The 19,680-nt window shown below is 39.3% G+C and overlaps 1 protein-coding gene across 26 annotated transcripts in view; it reads left to right on the forward strand.

The window, feature by feature from the left end:
- The window catches only part of STXBP4 (syntaxin binding protein 4), a 213,656-nt gene that overhangs the window by 155,946 nt on the left and 38,030 nt on the right, over positions 1-19,680 (forward strand). For 23 of the 26 annotated variants that reach the window (XM_038547771.1, XM_038547784.1, XM_038547778.1 and 20 more), the window contains one exon: positions 12,241-12,327. The exons of 1 other annotated variant lie outside the window; for it this stretch is intronic. In XM_038547771.1, coding sequence (XP_038403699.1) covers positions 12,241-12,327 — 87 coding nt within the window. Of the gene's footprint in view, positions 1-235; positions 5,728-12,240; positions 12,328-19,680 lie in introns of those variants that run through there. 2 more of the 26 variants (XM_038547767.1, XM_038547770.1) reach the window with 1 other exon arrangement.

The following is a 19,680-nucleotide window of genomic DNA, read 5'->3' on the forward strand; positions in this document are numbered from 1 at the left end:
TAAAATCTTAAAAAAAAAAAAGTAAAAACTAATTTAAAAAAAAAAAGAAATGGGCTTTGTTGAATCTTAAAACTTTCCAAGACTTTTTAAAACTGTTGGTTTGAGTTCCAATTACTTCCTGTCACAAGGGGCTACAGTAGGGAGGAAGCAGTGTCCCCGGGATCAGGACTAGCATGGATGGGTAGAAGGACAGACAGTCTTTCAGATTATAATTGCATTCCTTGTTCTTCTCAAGTCACGTAACACAGACGACATCCTGGATCCATCCCGTGATGAGTGCACTGAACCTGTCCTGCTCAGAGGAGAATGAAGAGGATTGTTCCAGAGAACTTACCGATCAGAAGAGTTGATGGTCTTCTGTAGGAAACTGAGCTCCATGGTCTTCTAATGTCTTATTCCACGTGGATGACTCCCAACAAATAGGAGCAAAACACACTCTACTTATTGAGGTTCTGAAATAGAGACTCTGGATTTAGGCTATTTTTATAACACTTTTTTTTTCTTGTGATGAGTATTTTTTACTTTTATTGAAGTGTAATTAACATGCGGTGTTACATTAGTTTCAGGCGTACAATATAGTGATTCAACAGTTCTATAACAATACTCAGTGTTCATCATGATGAAGGTACTCTTAATCCCCTTTATCTATTTTGTTCATCCCCCCACCCACCTCCCCTCTGGCAACCACCATCTTGTTCTCTGTACTCAAGAGTCTGATTTTTTTGTCTCTTTTCCTCTTGTTTGTTTGGTTTGTTTCTTCAATTCCACATATGAGTGAGAACATACAGTACAGTAAAACTTTTTTTTTTTCCGGTAAAACTTTTTGATATAAGTGTATACACTTATAAGATCAATTGCCACTATAGTAGTTGTTTAAGAATAATCTAGTTGTGTTTTTTGAATCATATATAATTAGATTTTATAATATGTATATTTTTTCATATATAATTAGATTTGTAATTTTATATATAGTTCTTTATAGAGTATCACATACAGTGGTTTTTATAATTAGACTTACTGGAAAATTATGTGAACACAGTGAAGCACTTCATTTATTTGATAAGCCACTAACTTTTTATATTAGTATCTTAGGAAAGTGATCTGAGCAAGCCTTTCAGGGTTTCTTAAAGATCACATTTGGATAACTATCTCATAGGCTACAGAATATAGTTTACATGTTCATGGGGCTCTCTAATTTACAAAATGCTTTTCAGACCCTGTTTTATTTAAACCATGCAACATGCCTGTGAGGCAGAACCAGTGGGTATTTTTATTCTTGTTTTCAGTTAGGGAAATAGTGGTTCAAAGAAATGAAGCACCTTATTCTGAAGCTGAGATTCACACCTGTCTTCTGATTCCACGTCCAGCCCCCTTTCCATTGCACCCCGCTGTCCCTACAGAGGGAGATCGCAGCCCAACATGAAGGCCACCGTGGCTTTGTTGATACAGCTGAGCTCCACAGCTGTGCACTCCAGTGGCCTTGGAGATTCAGGAGACACCTCTTCAGTCAGGGCCCCCCCACACACAACCCCACTATTCTCCTCTAATCCCTGTGCCCTCACCCCAAACATTCACCAAGTCAGGGCGTGGTTCTATGATGCCTTTTCAACAGGCTTCTTTGAGCAGCTCATGTTTTTATAAAGTAAAGGGAGTGGCCCACAACAGGGGGCTGCCCTGCTTAGGCTGCCCTTGCCAGAGGGAACATTTATGGGGAGCTGATGAAAAGAGGAGCATCTGGAATCTCCTCTGCTATCAAGACATCCATGAACTCTCCTGCTGTGAGTTCAAGACTGGTCTCATGATTGCTGATATCACCCTCTAAACTGCTTACACTTTTCATCTTCTGCTATTTTGCTGTAAGGATGCCACTAGACAGTTCCTGGAAGAAATGAACTGTTGACTTAGAGGGCTAAAGATTTTCTCTCAGTTTAATGATTTAAACCTGGGGGTGGGGGTTGGGGTAGAGTAGAGAAGAAGTCATTTTAAATGTCCTGGGCATTAGTTAGATACCAACTGAATGATAAAAAGGGATTTATTCATATCCAATATTATGATATAGTTAGGTAATAGACTTAGGAAGAAAGTAAGAATCATTAATTAATCAGAATACCCTGCTCCCCCACCATGTCTGATAGGACCGAGAAGTTACTGTTTGTCACTCCCTTCATCCTCCTCACTCCCTCTCCACCTCTGAAAAACAAGTAGGAGAAAGGAACCCCAATCTTCAGGATTATGTGACTCAGTGATTTTCAAAACATCTTTGGGAAAAAAAAAAAAAGACTCATTTGTTAAATGAATTCTTAGAATCCCAATATGTGGACTAGTTTTTGTTTTGTTTTGTTTTGTTTTGTTTTACTATTGCTGCTCTGCTTGAAACAAGAGAAGCCTGAAGCCCAATTAAAGCAGCACCTAAAAAAAAAAAAAAAAAAGCAGCACCTAGCCCAGCTGTGCAAACCTATAACCATCTTAATAGATGAGTAAACTGAGATCCTAAGAGGTCACAGAGTATGTTAGTTGCCAGGTCAAGATGGGACCTAGATCCTAAAGTCTCCTAGTCTACTAAGTTTCATATGGCACGTAATATAGATGTATATTGTAAATACAGGTCTGTGTTGTGCTCACCCATTCACTCCTGAATATATATAGGATTTATAATTTACATCTTGAATGATAACATAAAGTCAAATCCAGGCTGATAGGCAGTCATTAGCCCCAAGAAAAGTTTCAGAATGGCTGAAGAAGACTCAAGCTTCTCCTGACAGCTATGTGAATATTAGCAAGCTTCAGGGAGACAAGTATTGAGAGAAGTCCCTGAGGGAGATCTTTCCTTGTGTCCCCCAGAGGTGAGTGGGATTCTCAAACACCTGAAGTTTACTTTTATAAGTTAACGTTCTGTAATTGTGAAAGTACATACTTTTTGTTGTTGCTAAATTGACAGTATGAAATTTCCCTCCCTCTACTGGGAGTGTTTTTCTAATTTGTTTCTAAGTGAAGAAAACACAGAGGAGATATTAGAATCACTTGAAATCAAGGTCCTCAGGCATGCATTTTACTGACACCTCATATGTTAACTTTGCTCTTTTGTGCTACTTTCTTCCTTGCTTCCTCATGGAATACATCGTGGAAAAGGCCTATGAAAATTATAATGATATTTTTTGTTGAGGATTTTGTGCCATACATTGTGATGGGCAGTTTGCAGAGATTACTTCATTATCTTCTTAAAACAACCCCATGAGGTAGAAACTATAATCATTCCCACTTTGTAAAGAAGAAATTTAGGATTAGAGAGAGTTGCTAATCTTTGCCTAAGGGTCACAGAACACTTACATGTGAAGGTAGGGTTCAAGGCAGGTCTGGCCATAGCCTGTTCTCTTAATCTACTCTGCAGAGCTGCTTAGATCCATTGTGTGTGATACTAGGGGCAGAGCTAGGGTCTGTGGGTCAGGTTTTCAAAGGGGCAGATTCCAGCTCAGTGCAATAAGGAACTTTCTGGAATTTAGAGCTCATCAGGAAAGAACTCCCCTGGAGGAGGTGAAAGCACTGTCCTAGGAAGTGTTCAATCTGAACTCCTTATTATGAGAATGGTATTAAGGAGGTTCAGGGTCTGAATTGGCACTAAGATTTCTTCCTCTTTATGCTTCTATGACCTCTCAATGCCCCAAGAGACACTCAATGAAACATGGTGAGGACTCATTAAAAGTCCTTATCCAATGCAAATAGAACCCTCAGATAATTTTTTTTGGTGAGTTAACATTTATATAGCCAGTCTTTCTTTAATATAAATCAACCCTATTGACGTGATAAACTTCTCTGTTGACCCACTGGCTCAGATTTTAGGATTAGAAAAATCTCAATGTTGTTATGTCCTTCCACCTCACTTCATGAAAGAGTGATTAGGGTTGGTCACCCTTACTCCTTTATTCTCAGGAGTACTTACTGAGTACCAACACTGTGCCAAGCACTGTGTGAGGTACTATAGCAAAGTAGGACAAAATAACCATTTCCTGGCTTTTCTTGTTCTTGGTTAAAAAGTGAAAAGTTTTTCAGGTGGACAGAGTTGGAACAGCTTCCCTTTAACTTTTGGATTTTAAAAATAATCTATTTCCATTGAAAAATCAAGTAGTATGGAATTGTATACAGTAAAAAAAAAGTTCATCTCACTTTTCAGACATAGTCCTCATAAATACCTTGATGAGTATGTTTACTCAAAGTTAATCGGTACTATTAAGCAGCTTGCTTTTGACATAATTTATTGTGGTCACTTTTTCATGTCAGTACATAGATGGTTGTATTTCAAATGTCTGAGTAAATATCACTACCCAGATAACTCATAGTTTCAGCAGCCATCAATCAGTCTGTTGATGAACAGTAAGTTGTCTTCTGTTAAAAACAATGTCACAGTGAATATTCTTACATTCATTAACTCCTCTTCTTCATATATATGTGCACTCTTGTGCCAGTAGGTCTATAATGAGAATACATTCATGAAAACTAATTACTCTATCAAAATTTTGTTCATTTTAATTCTGGTAGATATTCAGAAATTCTCCATTAAAATAGGACCAATTTACATAGTGCGTGAGTTTGTGTTCTGTGTATTATAGGACTTTTTTTAGGGCAAAGACTGCCAATAAGTTTTCTGATCATTTTTGCCCTTAGAAGAGTAATCCTCTTTTTATCACTAAGGACCTGAATTTTTTTTTCATCATTAGGTTTTAGTTGTCCCTTAGCAACAGAGAATGCCTCACTATATAGAGGGGAGCCTGGCAGTGACTAATTCACTATCTGTGGAACACATCATTACTCTCCTCTTTTTTTTGACATTTCCTACTTTATATATAATGGTGGTGAGAACCCACTTTGTAAGTGAGCTAACTTGGGTGAAAGCCCTTAGTAAAGTGCGAAACACAATGCAAACACATCTTTGAGCCTTGGTTTCCCCATCTGTATAAGGAGGAGGGCAATCCTCTGACTCTTCTCAAACCAATTTAACTCAGCAACCATTTCCTGAGCACCTGCCAAATGCCAGACCAGATGCAGGGTCTTAAAGTTACCACACCAAATAGTTCTGATTCCCAAACCAAGAAACTCATAATCTAAAGCCTCTTTCTTTCTTTTTTCCTCAAAACTCTTTTATTTTTCCTTAAAGGAGTAAAAAGTCAGAGATTTGTTTAGTAAGAACCCCTGAAGAGACGCCCTTTATCACTCTCTCAAATTCAAATAATTCCAAAATAATATTAACACCCCTTGATTTGAAATGAAAGAGAAACATACTGTGAGAAGGGGCTCTCCAATAATAAATGCTAAGCAGCTGTAAAAATACAGAATCAAATGATACCTCCATAAAGTGTTTGCAAAATTAGAAAATATTATCCTTTTTCTGAGGAGGGAATGGACATTTTCATTTTCTCTGCTAAAGTGAAATGCACCTTTTTCAGGGACCAAAAAAACTTGAATCTTACCATCTACAGAACAGAAAGAACTGGACTACCATTAAAACAACTTACATACTCTGTTGCACATAGCTTTTAAGGAGATGAACTTTAAACAGAATATGCCCATGGAAACTTAACTTGAGAAATAAAATACCCAAGATGTTTTAACCACAACTATCCACATGTGGTATTATTGTGCCTGCATGATGATTATGTAAATGTTATATGAAATACTGTGTGTGCTTTCTTCATACGACTTTATGTTTAACTAATACTACTTTCATTAATTTTTTAAGTTTGAGTTTTACTTTCAGGGGTCGGGATAGTGTGAGTGAAAGTGCAATCAGATTAATAGCTCTCATTGCCCACTCCCCCCCAACCCCTACTCCCACATCACTAAATTATTCTCTGTTACTTCACTTTGTTTATTTCTTCTCCATTACTTATCAATTTTTAATGATCTGTTTGTTTATTGTCTTCCTTATTAACACTGAGAGGACGCTCCATGTAGGCAGGGATTTCTTTGCCTTGTTCATACGATAGGAAGGATCTAGCACCATCAAGGAGGATTTCGCACAGTGGCTGTCGCATAGTAGCTGTACAATTCATATTTGCCAATATGAATTGAATTTGAATGTATAATGTACTCTCCATAACCAAGGCTTAGTCTCCAGTTTAACTCTTATGCATTTGTATTCATTTATATTCTTAAAAACTTAAGTGCTATTAGATGCCACTAATACTTTGCTAACTACTAGAGATGCAGTGCAAAACAGACATGATCCTAGCCGCCATGTGATTATATTTTCTACAAAGGAAGTTCAACTGAAATTAACCAAAGCTTTTCCCATTTATTTTCTTTCTCCCTCTTTTTTATCACATATTTGAACTTTTAGGCCATTTAATGTTCTTGCCTCAAGAAAAGGGTGTGATATTAGCACATGCTCTTTTGAGTTTCAAAAGTCTGGTTCCTTAGGGAACTGAAAGGAGTTGTGATTTAGATCAAAGTTTTGTGGGTGTACATGAGGAGGAAGAGTAAGGCTTTCCTACTCCTTTCTAGGAAATAATTCTCATGGGTGTGGGAGGGAAGAAAGATCACAATTATTGGTGGAACTCAGAGAAAGGGCCTGGGCTCCACATCCTGGGCCACTTTCTGAGAGAAGCAAAACCCCAATTATATTTGTTAGTTTTGAAAGCAGAGGAGAACCATTCCTAACTGTCCCTAGGATGGAAATGACTGCATCGTGTATCTAGGCAGATGGAGCCTTGGACATCTTCACTGAGCTTCCTCTAGTCCAATGTAGTCCAGCATGGAAGATCAGATTGGTTTCTGTGAACCCAAAAGGTTCACAGGAGTAGCAGGAACCTGAGTGAGGATTTTTTCCATTCAATCCACATGGCCTCTCAGTGAAACCAAGTTCGGACAGTGCATCAAGCCATCCAGACTTAGAGTACCTTGGCACTAGATAAACCTCCTGGAGTCTAGCAATGACCCCAAAGAACAGAGGGAACTGCAAGTTGGCTGACGTTAGTGTTGTTCAAAGTCACTAATTCCCTACTCCTGATGTTTCCTTCCTCATGGAGGAAACTCCTTTATAGTAAGAATATTGGCCTTCCTCTGCCTCTGCCCTCTCAGGCAATGACTTCTACACTTGGAGAATCTGGAATAAAGAATAAGACAGGTACTACTTCTAGAACATTCTTAAATATATTCCCTTTCCTATGTTCCATGCAAACACTGTCTATTTGGTTTTCAGCTCTTTGCCATTTACCTGGATAAATTGCCTACAGCAATGTAGGCACTGTACCTTCTTGCTTCTCTAGCACACCTGTCCCCATCAATATGCCCACCCCATCACATTTCTGTCAAAATTATCTTTCTGAAGCACATATCCAATTCTTTTTGGACCCTTGCTACAGTAGTTCCCTTAGCACCTGGCATTATCTGACCCTTTCCACCTTCTCTCCAGCCTCATTTCCTCATCAGATTCCTTACTATCTTTCAAGGTGCATTTTCTGTTCACCTCTTCCTTGAAAATCTTGGCACATGCTGCCTTCCCCATGCCCAGCACCAGTACTCTATGGATGCTACCTCTACATTTTTTCATATGCCTCTGGCCCCTCTTCCCACTTGGGAATGGTACACCAATGACTTCCACACCAAGAGAAGTTGCTGACCTGTCTGTCCGGATGTGCACTGTGTTACTACATTTATTTACTAATTTATTTTTATACCATATACTGGGTTGCTCTAGTCTTAAAGACTTGAAATCTGGTCCTACCTACTCTCTTGGGCTTTCTTTCTCCATGTGGTAAATGAAATCAGAACTCTGGTTAAAGCCAATGAGTCTCTCTCACTACAGCTGTCCTGCTTACCACCAACAGGTAGAGGAGGTCGATCAGATATGATTGGGAGGAAAATGGGAAGACAAAAGACTGGCTCAAACTCTTATTTGTCTATTTGGTGCACTGGGGTGTTTTTATCTAGAACCCTGGAGGGGGAAATGTTAGCTAGGAGGAGTCACTCTCTAAAATCCCACTCCATCCTCCCTCTAGCTGCAAACCTTTTAATAAAGCCTTCATTACACTATATTTGCAATTAATTTGGGCAGCAAAAGGAGGCATGTATCTCTCCTACTAGGCTTTGAGCCTCGTAAATCAAAGTCCATATGTTATTTTTTTATCCCTCCCACAAGACATGGTACAGTAATCAATAAATGATTACAGAATACATTTTTAAAGTAATTTATTGTTTTCAAAAACTCATTTAGCTGTTTCCTACTTCTAGCAGAGAAAGACAAAGTGAATGAAAAAAGAAAATGAGGTAGGAGTTTAAGCCTGTCTACACTAGCTAGTTCTGCTAATGTTGGAACAACGTAATGGATTTTGCTGAAGAAGAAAGTGTATGTTGCCTCAATTTGGCCAAAGAACTCTCAGTATAAATGCAGTGGAAGGATTGTAAAGCACATACTCATTGTTGATTTGCCCAAAGTTTTGAAAAAATATAACAGAATGATTTTGGCATGGAGGGGTAGAAAAAAACCTAAAAGCAAAATACAAGGTTAGTGCATTTCAAGGCAATAGCATTCAAACTTTTGTTCTTATAGGTTAATTAATCATGTTGCTGAAGAATTGATTTGGCACAAGGGAGCTATGTGTTGCCACAGTACTCTGAAAGTGCAGAAATTATCCCATCTATAACTAAGCCCCTCTGGAATTGCTTGACTGTTGCTGTTTCACAATGGAGAAATCCATCTTTCATCAGCAAAATACAGGAAGGGAAAACAGGAAAACAAAACAAATGGGGTGGATAATAGACTTACCTTGGCTTATAGGCAGTCCAGGTCAAATATTTATTTGAATGGAATATGGAATGATGTTGGTAGGCAGATCCTATTTCTCTATACTGAGCAGTTTTACCATTCAGGGAAGTAATCAATACATTTAATCTAATGCTGGCTGTTTTATTTTTGTACGGGGAATCACATGAGTTATATATAGTTTTGTGATCCCTACAAAAATAAATAAAATAAAAAACTGGCAGTAAACCAAATGCATGAATTACTTCTCTCAATGGTAAAAGTGCTCCATTGAAGAAAAATATGAAAGAAATGTGTGTGTATATAAGTGTATTTGTACATACCTCATGTTCATATATGTACCACATGTATACACATATACACACTTTGGAAGAACATGAAATATTTAGTAGACTAAAGTTGCAAAACTTCAAGAATATGAACCAACTGGTGGTCCTCACTCACCAATGGATCTCCTACTGTGAATCAAAGATGAGAAGTCTGTGAAATAATCTGTTTTCTCAAAATTGTCAAGATTGTTCATTGATTATATTCCTTCTGTTTCAAGTAGCATATTCTTGACTATTATTTCATCAAACTTAAGTCTCTATCCATCCTAAGACTTGCCATTATTTTATGGATCACTAAAAATGAAAAAAAAAAAGAGGCATTAAAATATGACATAGTATTTGCTAGTAGAATAGAATTTTTGTTCTATGTCCCCTTTAAATAAATCTAAGAGCTGTTTGAACATAGATTTTTATCATGTATATATAGAAAGGAAAATGAAACACAAATAAATTGTGATATTTCTAAAACTTCTGGATATTCAGAATGGAACTCTTCTGAATCTCCTTTTTGAATCACAGTTGTTACCCACATGTTTTCACAATAACATCCTTTCTATGATCAAAATGAAGCATTTCTTAAAGGAATGGTCCACTCCTGTCTTTAGGATTTTCTCCCTAGTCTTTGACATCTATTCTGCAGTTTTGATGCTGGCACTTTTTATCTCTTCAAAAGGATTCAGTACAAGATTTTTTGACAGCAATCAAGATGCACATTCCTTCCTTAAATAGTCCTTAAATGCTCTATTCACTGAAAAGTGAAGGTGTAATGGTTCATTCATGCCATAGGAGAAACAACCAAGCCTATGCATGCATGGGCAAAGATGACTGTATCGTTATGATTGCCTGGCCAACAGAACATATCTTGTAAGATGTTCAGTTCCCCTGAGATGAGGAAGTCTGTGAATTAGGAAGAAGAAACAGTAGGGAAATAGAGAAATAAGATGAACATAAAAGGAGGGGGGAAACCCCCACAAGTGTGTGATGTCTAGCAAAACCCACTATAGGGATTTGGAGGGCATGTAAATTCAGCCCCACAGGTGATTCTGGAGAAAAGGTAAATCCTATCTCAGTTGTGCAAGTCAGAGGCCAGGGAGTGCGCAGTATTTATCTCCCTGTACCATCTGTCATTGGTTTAGCATGGGAGGCATAGGAGGGAGATGTACATTTCCAGGCACTTCTAGTTCTGTATAGAAAAATAGTTTCCTACAGCCCTCCAACAAAGAGATGCAGGTGCTGGGTATCAGAAGTGAAAGCCCACAGGCTAATGTTCACAAGAATGGTAGAGGATGGGGATCCCTGGGTGGCGCAGCTATTTAGCGCCTGCCTTTGGCCCAGGGCGCAATCCTGGAGACTCGCGATCGAATCCCACGTCGGGCTCCCAGTGCATGGAGCCTGCTTCTCCCTCTGCCTGTGTCTCTGCCTCTCTCTCTGTATGACTATCATAAATAAATAAAAATTAAAAAAAAAAGAATGGTAGAGGAGGAAAAAAGTGGTAGAAGGATCTGGGGTACAAAAAGTGTGTTATACATCCTAGTTTCAAAGACATTTAAATGAAAAAATGGGTGTCTTAGAATCAATGAAATAGAGTGTTAAATTTCCTTGTTCCTGGATCATCCCAACCCTAAAATTGAGTTAAAGATGAAATGCCTTAACAAATTAAAACAAAATGTCCTTTTGGAAAAATTATTTAATTCAATCAGAATGATTTTAAAAGCTATTCCTAAAAATGCTAACAGAAAATACTTGAAGGAGATCAAATTATTTTACCCCCACATTGACAAGAGTCAAATGTAAATGATCCAGGGCACATAATTCTGTATTATTTTCTCTGTGAAGTGAATCTTTAAGGCTTTAGTAGACAATCCAAACTCCCTCAATAGTCTTTTCCAGTGTTTTCTTTCCTGCCAATTTCAAGGAGATTGGAAACAAACTCCCCATCCTGTGATATAAGGCTTCCTTAGAATTATTGATCACTTACTTGAGAACTTACCTAAGATATGACTTTTTTTAAGAAAGTATTTTAAAAACACAATAATATTCTATGTTAGGATACATAACATTAAATTTTCTCAAGTATTCTCAGGGCATATAAATCACTATAAACTTCCTGGAAAGCATTCTTGGAATATCTGTTGAGAGCCTTAAAAATATTCATATATTTTGACCCTGTAGTTCTACTATGAATTTATCCTTAAAATTGATCACAATTTTTTACCAAAAAAAATCTTACATTGAAAGTTTTCCTGAAGCGTTATTTAAAATGATAATACTTTTATGCCTCAAAGTAGGAGAATGTCTAAACAAAATATGGTATCTAACATGATGGAAAATGTTTAATAATATTTAATGACTCAGGAAAAGTATCCCAATATAACAGTAAATGAAAACAAAATAAAATAGAATTCTGTATACAGTATGATACCAACAGTATTTTATATATAAATACTATAAGAACCTTAGGAAAATGTTAGATGACATTATTAGTGATAATTATTTTATTCATTATATTTTTCTGCACGTCAAAGATTTTCTACAGTACACGTCTCTTATAAGAAAAAATAAATGTTAGTAATATTATGTATGTGGGGAAAAAAGTATATCTGATTTGATTATATTTATTTTCCCTTATATTTCCTAGGAGAATTTTCCTTTAAAACTCTGTATACAGTCTAGTGAAAATTTGTCATGTTATGGGGCTGGAAGAATGAATATTTGGTCTATGGTATGAATGAGACCTGACCTGTATTCTTCATAATTATATTGATTATTGTGGAAACAACAACAAAAACAATTGTATACAGGGAGAACACCAGCTGGAAATTGGTGGTGTTATATGACCAAGTTATATGTGTATTATATGACCACAAGCCAAGAATCTACCTGAAGCTAGGAGAGAGGCCTGGAATAGAACGTTTTCTGGTGCCTTCAGAAGGAGTGTGGCTCTGCCAACACCACAATCCCTTGCCTCTAGCCACCAGCACTGTGAGATAGTAAGTTTCTGTTGTTTAAGCCACCAGTTTGTGGTACTTTGTTCCAGCAGTCCTAGCAAATGAATATACCCCCACCCCCAGATCCAGAATTGACCCCTTTAAATTAGAAAAACAGTCATAATCACAGTATTAACTACCTTGAGTGACTGCTGGTCATTTTTTGTAGATGTGAGTTCTTGTCCTATGAAGATCAGAAGTCACCTCTTTTGGAGGCATACCTGACTCTTCTCTCATGGAATGAGCTCATTAGACTGTGAGTACAAATGAGCAAATGCCCAGCCCTGATATATCAAGAGGCTCACAGTTGCACATTAGAATCACTCAGGGAGATTTTTAAAATTACAAAGCCTAGCCTAACCCCACACCCATTATATCTGGATCTCTGGGAGTAGGATCCAGGCACCTGTCTGTTAAAGATCTCCTGGTGATTCTACAATATAACAATGTTGAAAATAATTTCCCTGGCCTGTCATGGGATCCAGGTAACTAAAACCTCCCAGGTAACAGGCTGCCAAAAACAAAAGTTACATACTTGGGTACATATATTTTGATAGTTACAAAATTGAAACTGCAACCTCAACAATGCTTACAATCAGGCACACATACACATATCTTCCAACTGCATGATCTCCTTTAGTAACACCTCCCCTTTTTGCACATTTTAAGACTGCTCCTAAATCCCATAGTTTTTGTTGTTGTGGTGGTGGTTAATAATAATGTCACCAAACTCACTCACACTTACATAGATGTTACGATTTAAAGTTAGCATCTCACAATACCTGGTAAAGTAGTCAGGGTAACCATTCTTTCTATTTCATATATGAAAAAAAAGGAGGCTCAGATAAGTTATATGACTTTCCCAAGTCATGTTAGGGTTACCAACTAGTCCTGATTTACCCTGGGACTTTCCTGGTTTTAAAACTAGAGGTCCCACAAACTGGGAACCCCTCCTCTGTCCTGGGCAAGCCAGGGTGGTAGGTGAACCTGTACTAGTGGCAAGAAGCTGAAATGAGTCCCCCACTCTGAAGGACTATAGAGCTTCTGTAAGCCAATCCCTCCTTTCATGGAGGAAAGAAAATCTTGGGTAAGTCTCCAGAACCCCAGCTAGAACTGCTTCCACTGTTAGATGTTGAGGGGCGCCCAGGGCACAAAGAAAAAAAAGTGACTGTCTCCTCTCCCAGCTATGCGCATGGTCCATTCCCTAGGACTGGAAATTCCTATACCACAAAGCAGAAAGCTGTGTCAGCCAATAAGTTTTATTTCAGTTTTTCCTTTTGTTATTAGGTTGTAATAGTTTGGGTTTATTTAATATTTTAAAAATAATCATACAGGGAATTGACTTTCTTGGGGGGCTATACAGTTCTATGAATGTTTAACACACATGTAGATAGATTTGAGCAATGCCATAATGAAGGTATAGAAGTTTTATCACTGCACAAACTCCCTCCTGCCATCCTCTCTTAGACACATTGAATGTTCTGGCAATCACGGCTCCATTCTCCATAACCACAGTTTTGTCTTTTTGAGGATATGTGAATAGTCATCCAGTGTATAACATTCTGAGACTGGCTTCTCTCACTCAGCCTTCGAGAGTCATCCAGTCTGTGACATATACCAGTAGTTTGGTCATGTTCACTACCCATGAGCATTCCACTGTAGGGAAGTACCACAGTTTGTTTATCTATCCACGCATTGACAGACATTTGGTTTGCTTCTAAGTTTGGGTTATCTCAAATAGAGCTGCTATAAACATTCATATATTGGTGTTTGTTTTTCAATTATGGTTTAAAAAAAAAACATGATCTAAAATTTGTGTCTTGGTTTTTGTGTAAACATAAGTATCTACTTCTCTAGAGGTACCTGGAAGCAGCATTGCTTGACCATGTGATGTAATAGTTTTCTATTGCTGCCATAACAAATCACTACAAATTTAATGGCTTAAACAGTACCAATGCATTATTATCTCACAGTTTTATAGGTCAGAAGCCCAGCATGGGTCTTAGCAGGCTAAATCCAAGCTATTAGCAGGGCTGCATTCCTTTCTGGAAGCTCTAGAAAAGAACCCCTTGGGGATGCCTGGGTGGCTCAGTCAGTTAAGCATCCAACTCTTAATTTCAGTGCAGGTAATGATCTCAGGGTCATGGAATCAAGCCACATGTTAGGCTCCCTACTCCCTGGGGAGTTCCCCTTGAAGCCCCTTTTCTCCACCTTCAAAACCAGCAAGAGCCTGTTGTGTCCTATTTATATCACACCTCTCTCTGACCCAACAAGAAATTCTATGCTTTCAAGGACTCATGTGATTAGACTGAGCTTACCCAGATATTCTTGGATAACATCATCATTTCAAAGTCCTGACCCTAATCACATTGCAAATTGCAAATCCTTTTTTGCCTTTAAAAGTAGTGCTGTCACAGGATCTGGGAATTAGGGCATGAGCACCTTTGGGGGGACATTTTCATGTCTACCCATCTTTTCAAGAAACTTCCAAGCTATTTCCTAAGTTGGCTGTACCATTTTACATTCCCATGTGCTATGTGAGGGTTCCAGTTGCGCCATGTCCTTCTTGAACTTGGTGTTGTGATTATTTTATTTTAGCCCTTCTCATGGATATGTAGTAGTGTCTGAACATGGTTTAAATTCACATGCCCCTCATGGCGAATAATGTTGAACACTATTTCCTGTGCTTATCTTTCATCTGTATATCCTCTTTGATGAGATGTCTGTTGAAGTCTTTTGCCCATTTTAAAAACTGAGTTGTTTATTCTCTTGCTACTGAGTTTTGAGAGTTCTTTATACATTCTAGAGGCAAGTCCTTTGTCAGATAGGTGATTTTCAAATATTTACTTGTCTAAGTCCAGTTTTACTACATTTCACCTAGATAACAGTTGTACACATACAGTTTTCCTGCACCTCAGGTTCTGCTAAGGTTGGCCTAGACTACAGAGTGATTCAGTTTTGGATTCTAAGCCAAGGTATGTCAGATCTGAAAACGGCTCTGCCTTCTCCTACTTATAGTAGATCCCAGATATCCTGAAATCACAATTCAGTCCATTCGTACATTCTTCTTAGAGAATACAACTTCTGCTCTATTAAAAAGAAATTATGAGATCACAGGATCTTAAAGGAAAACCTGATGCTTAAACCCATGGCATCTACAACTTACTTCACACCAGTGTCCCTACCATCTAACCAACATTGTGTGACTGTGGATGTAGCCTTTACAAGAGAACCTTTACCTAAGTCAAATGACAAGAAGTGACACTGAATTTTGGGAGCACCACAGAGCCATTCCTAACAGAGGGCAGAGATCTCCCATATCACTGAGTTATATAGATATACAGACACCAAATCTGCTTCAAACAATATGACTTCTGAGATCTAAAGACGCCTACTGATGCTCATAGAGGAAATGCTGAAAGTTTGGCAGAGACAGAAAATTTTATTGCAAGCCTTCTGGAAATTCCTATCTATGTCTGTATAATAAGGCAGCAATTTGAAGCTGTCTTGAGAGTTACCTCCAAAAATCTAAAATGGCCAGAAACCATCCCAGAGAATTTGAAAATCATAATCTTACCTGTACCGAGTAGAATTCTTTATCAGAAACCTGACAGAACATAGAAGCCACCACAGATGGTCCAACTGAAGGCACTACTTATAGATATTTGGTGAGGATTCAGAAAACAAGCAAGTGATGATGAAGTGCCCAGAAACCAGCAACAGCTAGAAGCCATTTCCATCTTTAGGGCTGAGGGATAAGGGAAGACAAAATGTTGCCAGAGACCCCTGAGAACTGGACTGTGGAAAAGGCTGCAGGGGTACAGGGACGCAGCTACTATCAGAACATCATATCACAGCAAGAAAGGGCAGAAAGGAAGAGGCTATGTCCTGACCCTGCTCTCCTCCCATCCTCCCTCCTGCTGGGGATGCTTCCCATTGCTGGAAGGAAGCCAGCCCAAAACACCCAGCAAATGATGCCCAGGGAGGCATCCCACTAGGCTCCTCTTCTTCCTGGGGCTGAGGGAGCAAATGGAGGATAACCAGCATAAGGAGTAATCTAGAGATTCCAGATTTTTGTGCAAGAGGAGATCTGCTAACTGAAAAATATCATCAGAATGAATAGACAAACTATTCATTCCATGATGGAGAATTCTTGCCTGCCTGCCTGCCTGCCCTCTAGGGGCACAGGTGCTGCCCATCGATGGGATGTGCACAGTCCTCACTCTCACAGAGCTTACAGCCCAGCAGGAGAGGCAGATGAATAGATCCAGCAGAGGGGAGGAAGAGGGTGTGACAGATACACATAGTGGAGGCATCTAACACAGGTAAGAGAGATCAGGACCGGTTTCTGGGAGGGAGTTATGTCTACAAGGAGATTTCAATAATTTGCAAGTATTAGGCAGGTATGTGGGAGAATGGGAAGGTAAGGCAGCTTCCCAAGTAATGGCAGGGAGATGAGAAGAGAGTGTGATATAGTGGGGTCCAATACAGCCAGAGCATAGTTTGGGGGGTAGACAACAGGGTAGGGGCAATGGGAAGGTCTTAAAATAAGTCTAAAGAAGTGAGCAGGCCAGATCTCAAAAGACCTTAGAAGCATGTCAAGAAGTTTGGACATTATCCTAAAGATAAGGATGAGGAATGGAAAGATTACATGCAAGATAACAACATCATCAGATTGTTTTAAGGCTCCCAAGGTGTGAGGGACAGATGGGCAAGGAATAAGAATGGAAGGAGCTTTCACAGACTGGCCCCCTTCTCCGGCTGAGACCCTGGTCAACTGGCTCAAAATCTCTGAGCTTCGGTTCCCTCACCCCTAACGACAAAGAAATAGCCGAACCTGCCCAGCCTACCTCACTGGATTGTGGCAAGCCATGGAATGGACATGAACAGGCTCTGGCAGCTAGAAAGCGCTGTTATAATCCCCAGCAACATTACGATGAAAATAAAATGTGGCTGATATTGTTATATTTTCCAAGGAAATCTGCACAGTCCTCTGACCTGTTTCCCAAACACCGGAGAGGAAATTGAGAGTGAAGCACCACCGGAGCCAGCACCCTGCAAAGAGCGTGCGCATTCCACGGATTTCGAAATGGAGATCCTGTCCTCCTGGCTGTGTGGTACATGATCCCTGTCCAATAAATATGAATTGATGAATGGCTGAGTGGGGCTTTGTTTTGTTTTGTTTTCATTTTTGCAAACCCTCTTACGACTGCAGAGGGAAATCTAAATTAATGCCATATGCCTGTAAAAATCCCTCTGACATCTTTTATTGTAATGGAAGATGACAATGGTTATCAGAGCAGAAGGAACATGCTTGAGTGAAAGTAAATACCAAACACCTTTTGGGAAACAAAGCACCTCCTGGTGACCTTTGCAGCTGTTCAGCTTCCTAAAGTACAGCAGCCTGGAGTTGTCTAATGACAATCTAACCAGGGTTTTCCCTTGTTTCCAGGAGTGTGCCTCCTCCCTCTCTCTGGGCTGTGCAGAATTTTAAATGTCACAGTAATCACATCTTTCCCCAGGATAACATGAAATATCATTGGAGCTTAATGGAGATGAACAAATGATCAAATTCAGATGTTACTGATATATTACATTGGAGGAATTACATCTATTTCACGAGCTGCAAATCCTCTGAATTTTGTAACACAGTAAAAATGAAATAGCAAAAGCTATTTCTGAGTCCCTACCGTGCCTTCTACCCTGTTCCAAATAATTCACACCTATCACCTCATTGAATCCCCCTGACAGTCTTTCAAGATGTCATTATCCCCATTTAACACAGATAAATTCACTGACCCCTCCCCCTTAGGCTATATGGCCTTGTTGAAGTTACTTAGCTGCCGTAAGCCTCATCTGCAGAACAGAAATAACCAGACCAAATTTATAAGATTGCGGAGGATCGTATTGAATAGGATGTTATGTGCAGGATGTTAGTGCAGCGCCTACTAGGCAGTCATCACTCACTGTATTTAGGGTTCTCCAGAGAAACAAATCAATAGGAGATACATATATCACATATCTGCATATATATAATTAATTATAAGGAATTGGCTCAAGCAATCATGGAGGCTGAGAAGTCCCACCATCTGCAAGCTGAAGACTCAGGAGAGCTGGATATGTAGTTCCAGTCTGAGTCCAAACACCTGAGAACCAGGAGAGCCAGGTTCAGTCTGAGTGTAAGAGGAAGCCAGTGAAGCCAATGTCCTGGCTAGAAAACAGGTAAAGGGAAAGAATTCTTTCTTACTCAAACATTTATTCTATCCAAGTCTTCAATAGATTGAATGGGACCCACCCACATTTGCTGAGGGCAGTCTACCAATTCAAATTTAATATCCAGAAATGCCCCCCACAGACACACGCAGAAATAATGTTTAACCAAATAGCTGAGCACTCTATGGTCCAGTCAAGTTGACACATAAAATTATCTGTAGCACTTACTAAATGGTGTTTTGTTAGCAATATTGTTATTGCTGTGAACTTGGCATTCTATGTCTGTCTAGCCACTGTATCACATTGCCTCAAAACCAACGACAGTCATTAGCATAATGATAATGAAATCAAAATCCCCATGTAATTTTTTTCTTCCCTCCAAAAATTGTCCAATATCTTGCACACTTAATTCATGCCAAGGGTTCTAACCGATGAGATTGTTTTCCCTAAAACTCTTGGGAAATGATAGGAATGCATGTTAGTAATTCAGAAATAGGACAATGCCACATATTGATCCCTAGAGCACTAAAAGAAGGTTGGGGGGTGGCTAATTAACAGTGTCTTGCCAGTTCTCTAGGCTAGGGCTGTGAGTGTAGGTAACCAAGCAGGGAAAAACTTAGACCCTGAATTAAAGGCACATCCTCAGGCTGAAGCATCTTTTCGGAGTCTCCCATATCACACTAAATAAAAAGAATAACAAGTTTACATCTGAAAGCAAAAAGATATATGTACAGATGTCTCTCCATTCAAAATATCCCATGGCACTTTCCTGAACCCAAACCTGTATTTCCTTTACTAAGATGCCTGCTTTCTCTCTCTCTTTTTTTTTTAAGATTTTATTTATTTATTAATGAGAGATAGAAGGAGAGAGGCAGAGACACAGGCAGAGGGAGAAGCAGGCTCCATGCAGGGAGCCCGACGTGGGACTTGATCCCTGGTCTCCAGGATCAGGCCCCGGGCTGAAGGTGGCGCTAAACCGCTGAGCCCCTCAGGCTGCCCAGGTGCCTACTTTCTACCCCCCACCTCCATGGCTGATGATTGGAATGCAGCCCTGCCACATGCTAAAATTGTTACATTGAGCCACATACCTCTGAGCTTCAGGTGCTCCCTCCACTGGGCATAGAACCAAGTCCACAGAGCCCTTAGAAAAGTTAAGGAAAGTTTTTTTCTTTTTTCTTTTTTTTTTTTTAATTTTATTTATTTGAGAAAGAGGGAGAAATAGCAGGAGCTGGGGGGAGGGAGAGAAGGAGAGGGAGAAGCAAACTCCCCATGGAGCAGGGAGCCCAACACAGGGCTGGTTCCCAGTACCCTGGGATCATGACCTGAGCCCAAGGCAGACATTTCACCAACTGAGGCACTCCAGGAAAGTTCTTAGCTTTGTGTCTGGCACTTAATA

The sequence above is a fragment of the Canis lupus genome, chromosome 9, assembly GCF_011100685.1.
Source record: "Canis lupus familiaris isolate Mischka breed German Shepherd chromosome 9, alternate assembly UU_Cfam_GSD_1.0, whole genome shotgun sequence".
NCBI classification, from domain to species: Eukaryota; Metazoa; Chordata; class Mammalia; order Carnivora; family Canidae; genus Canis; species Canis lupus.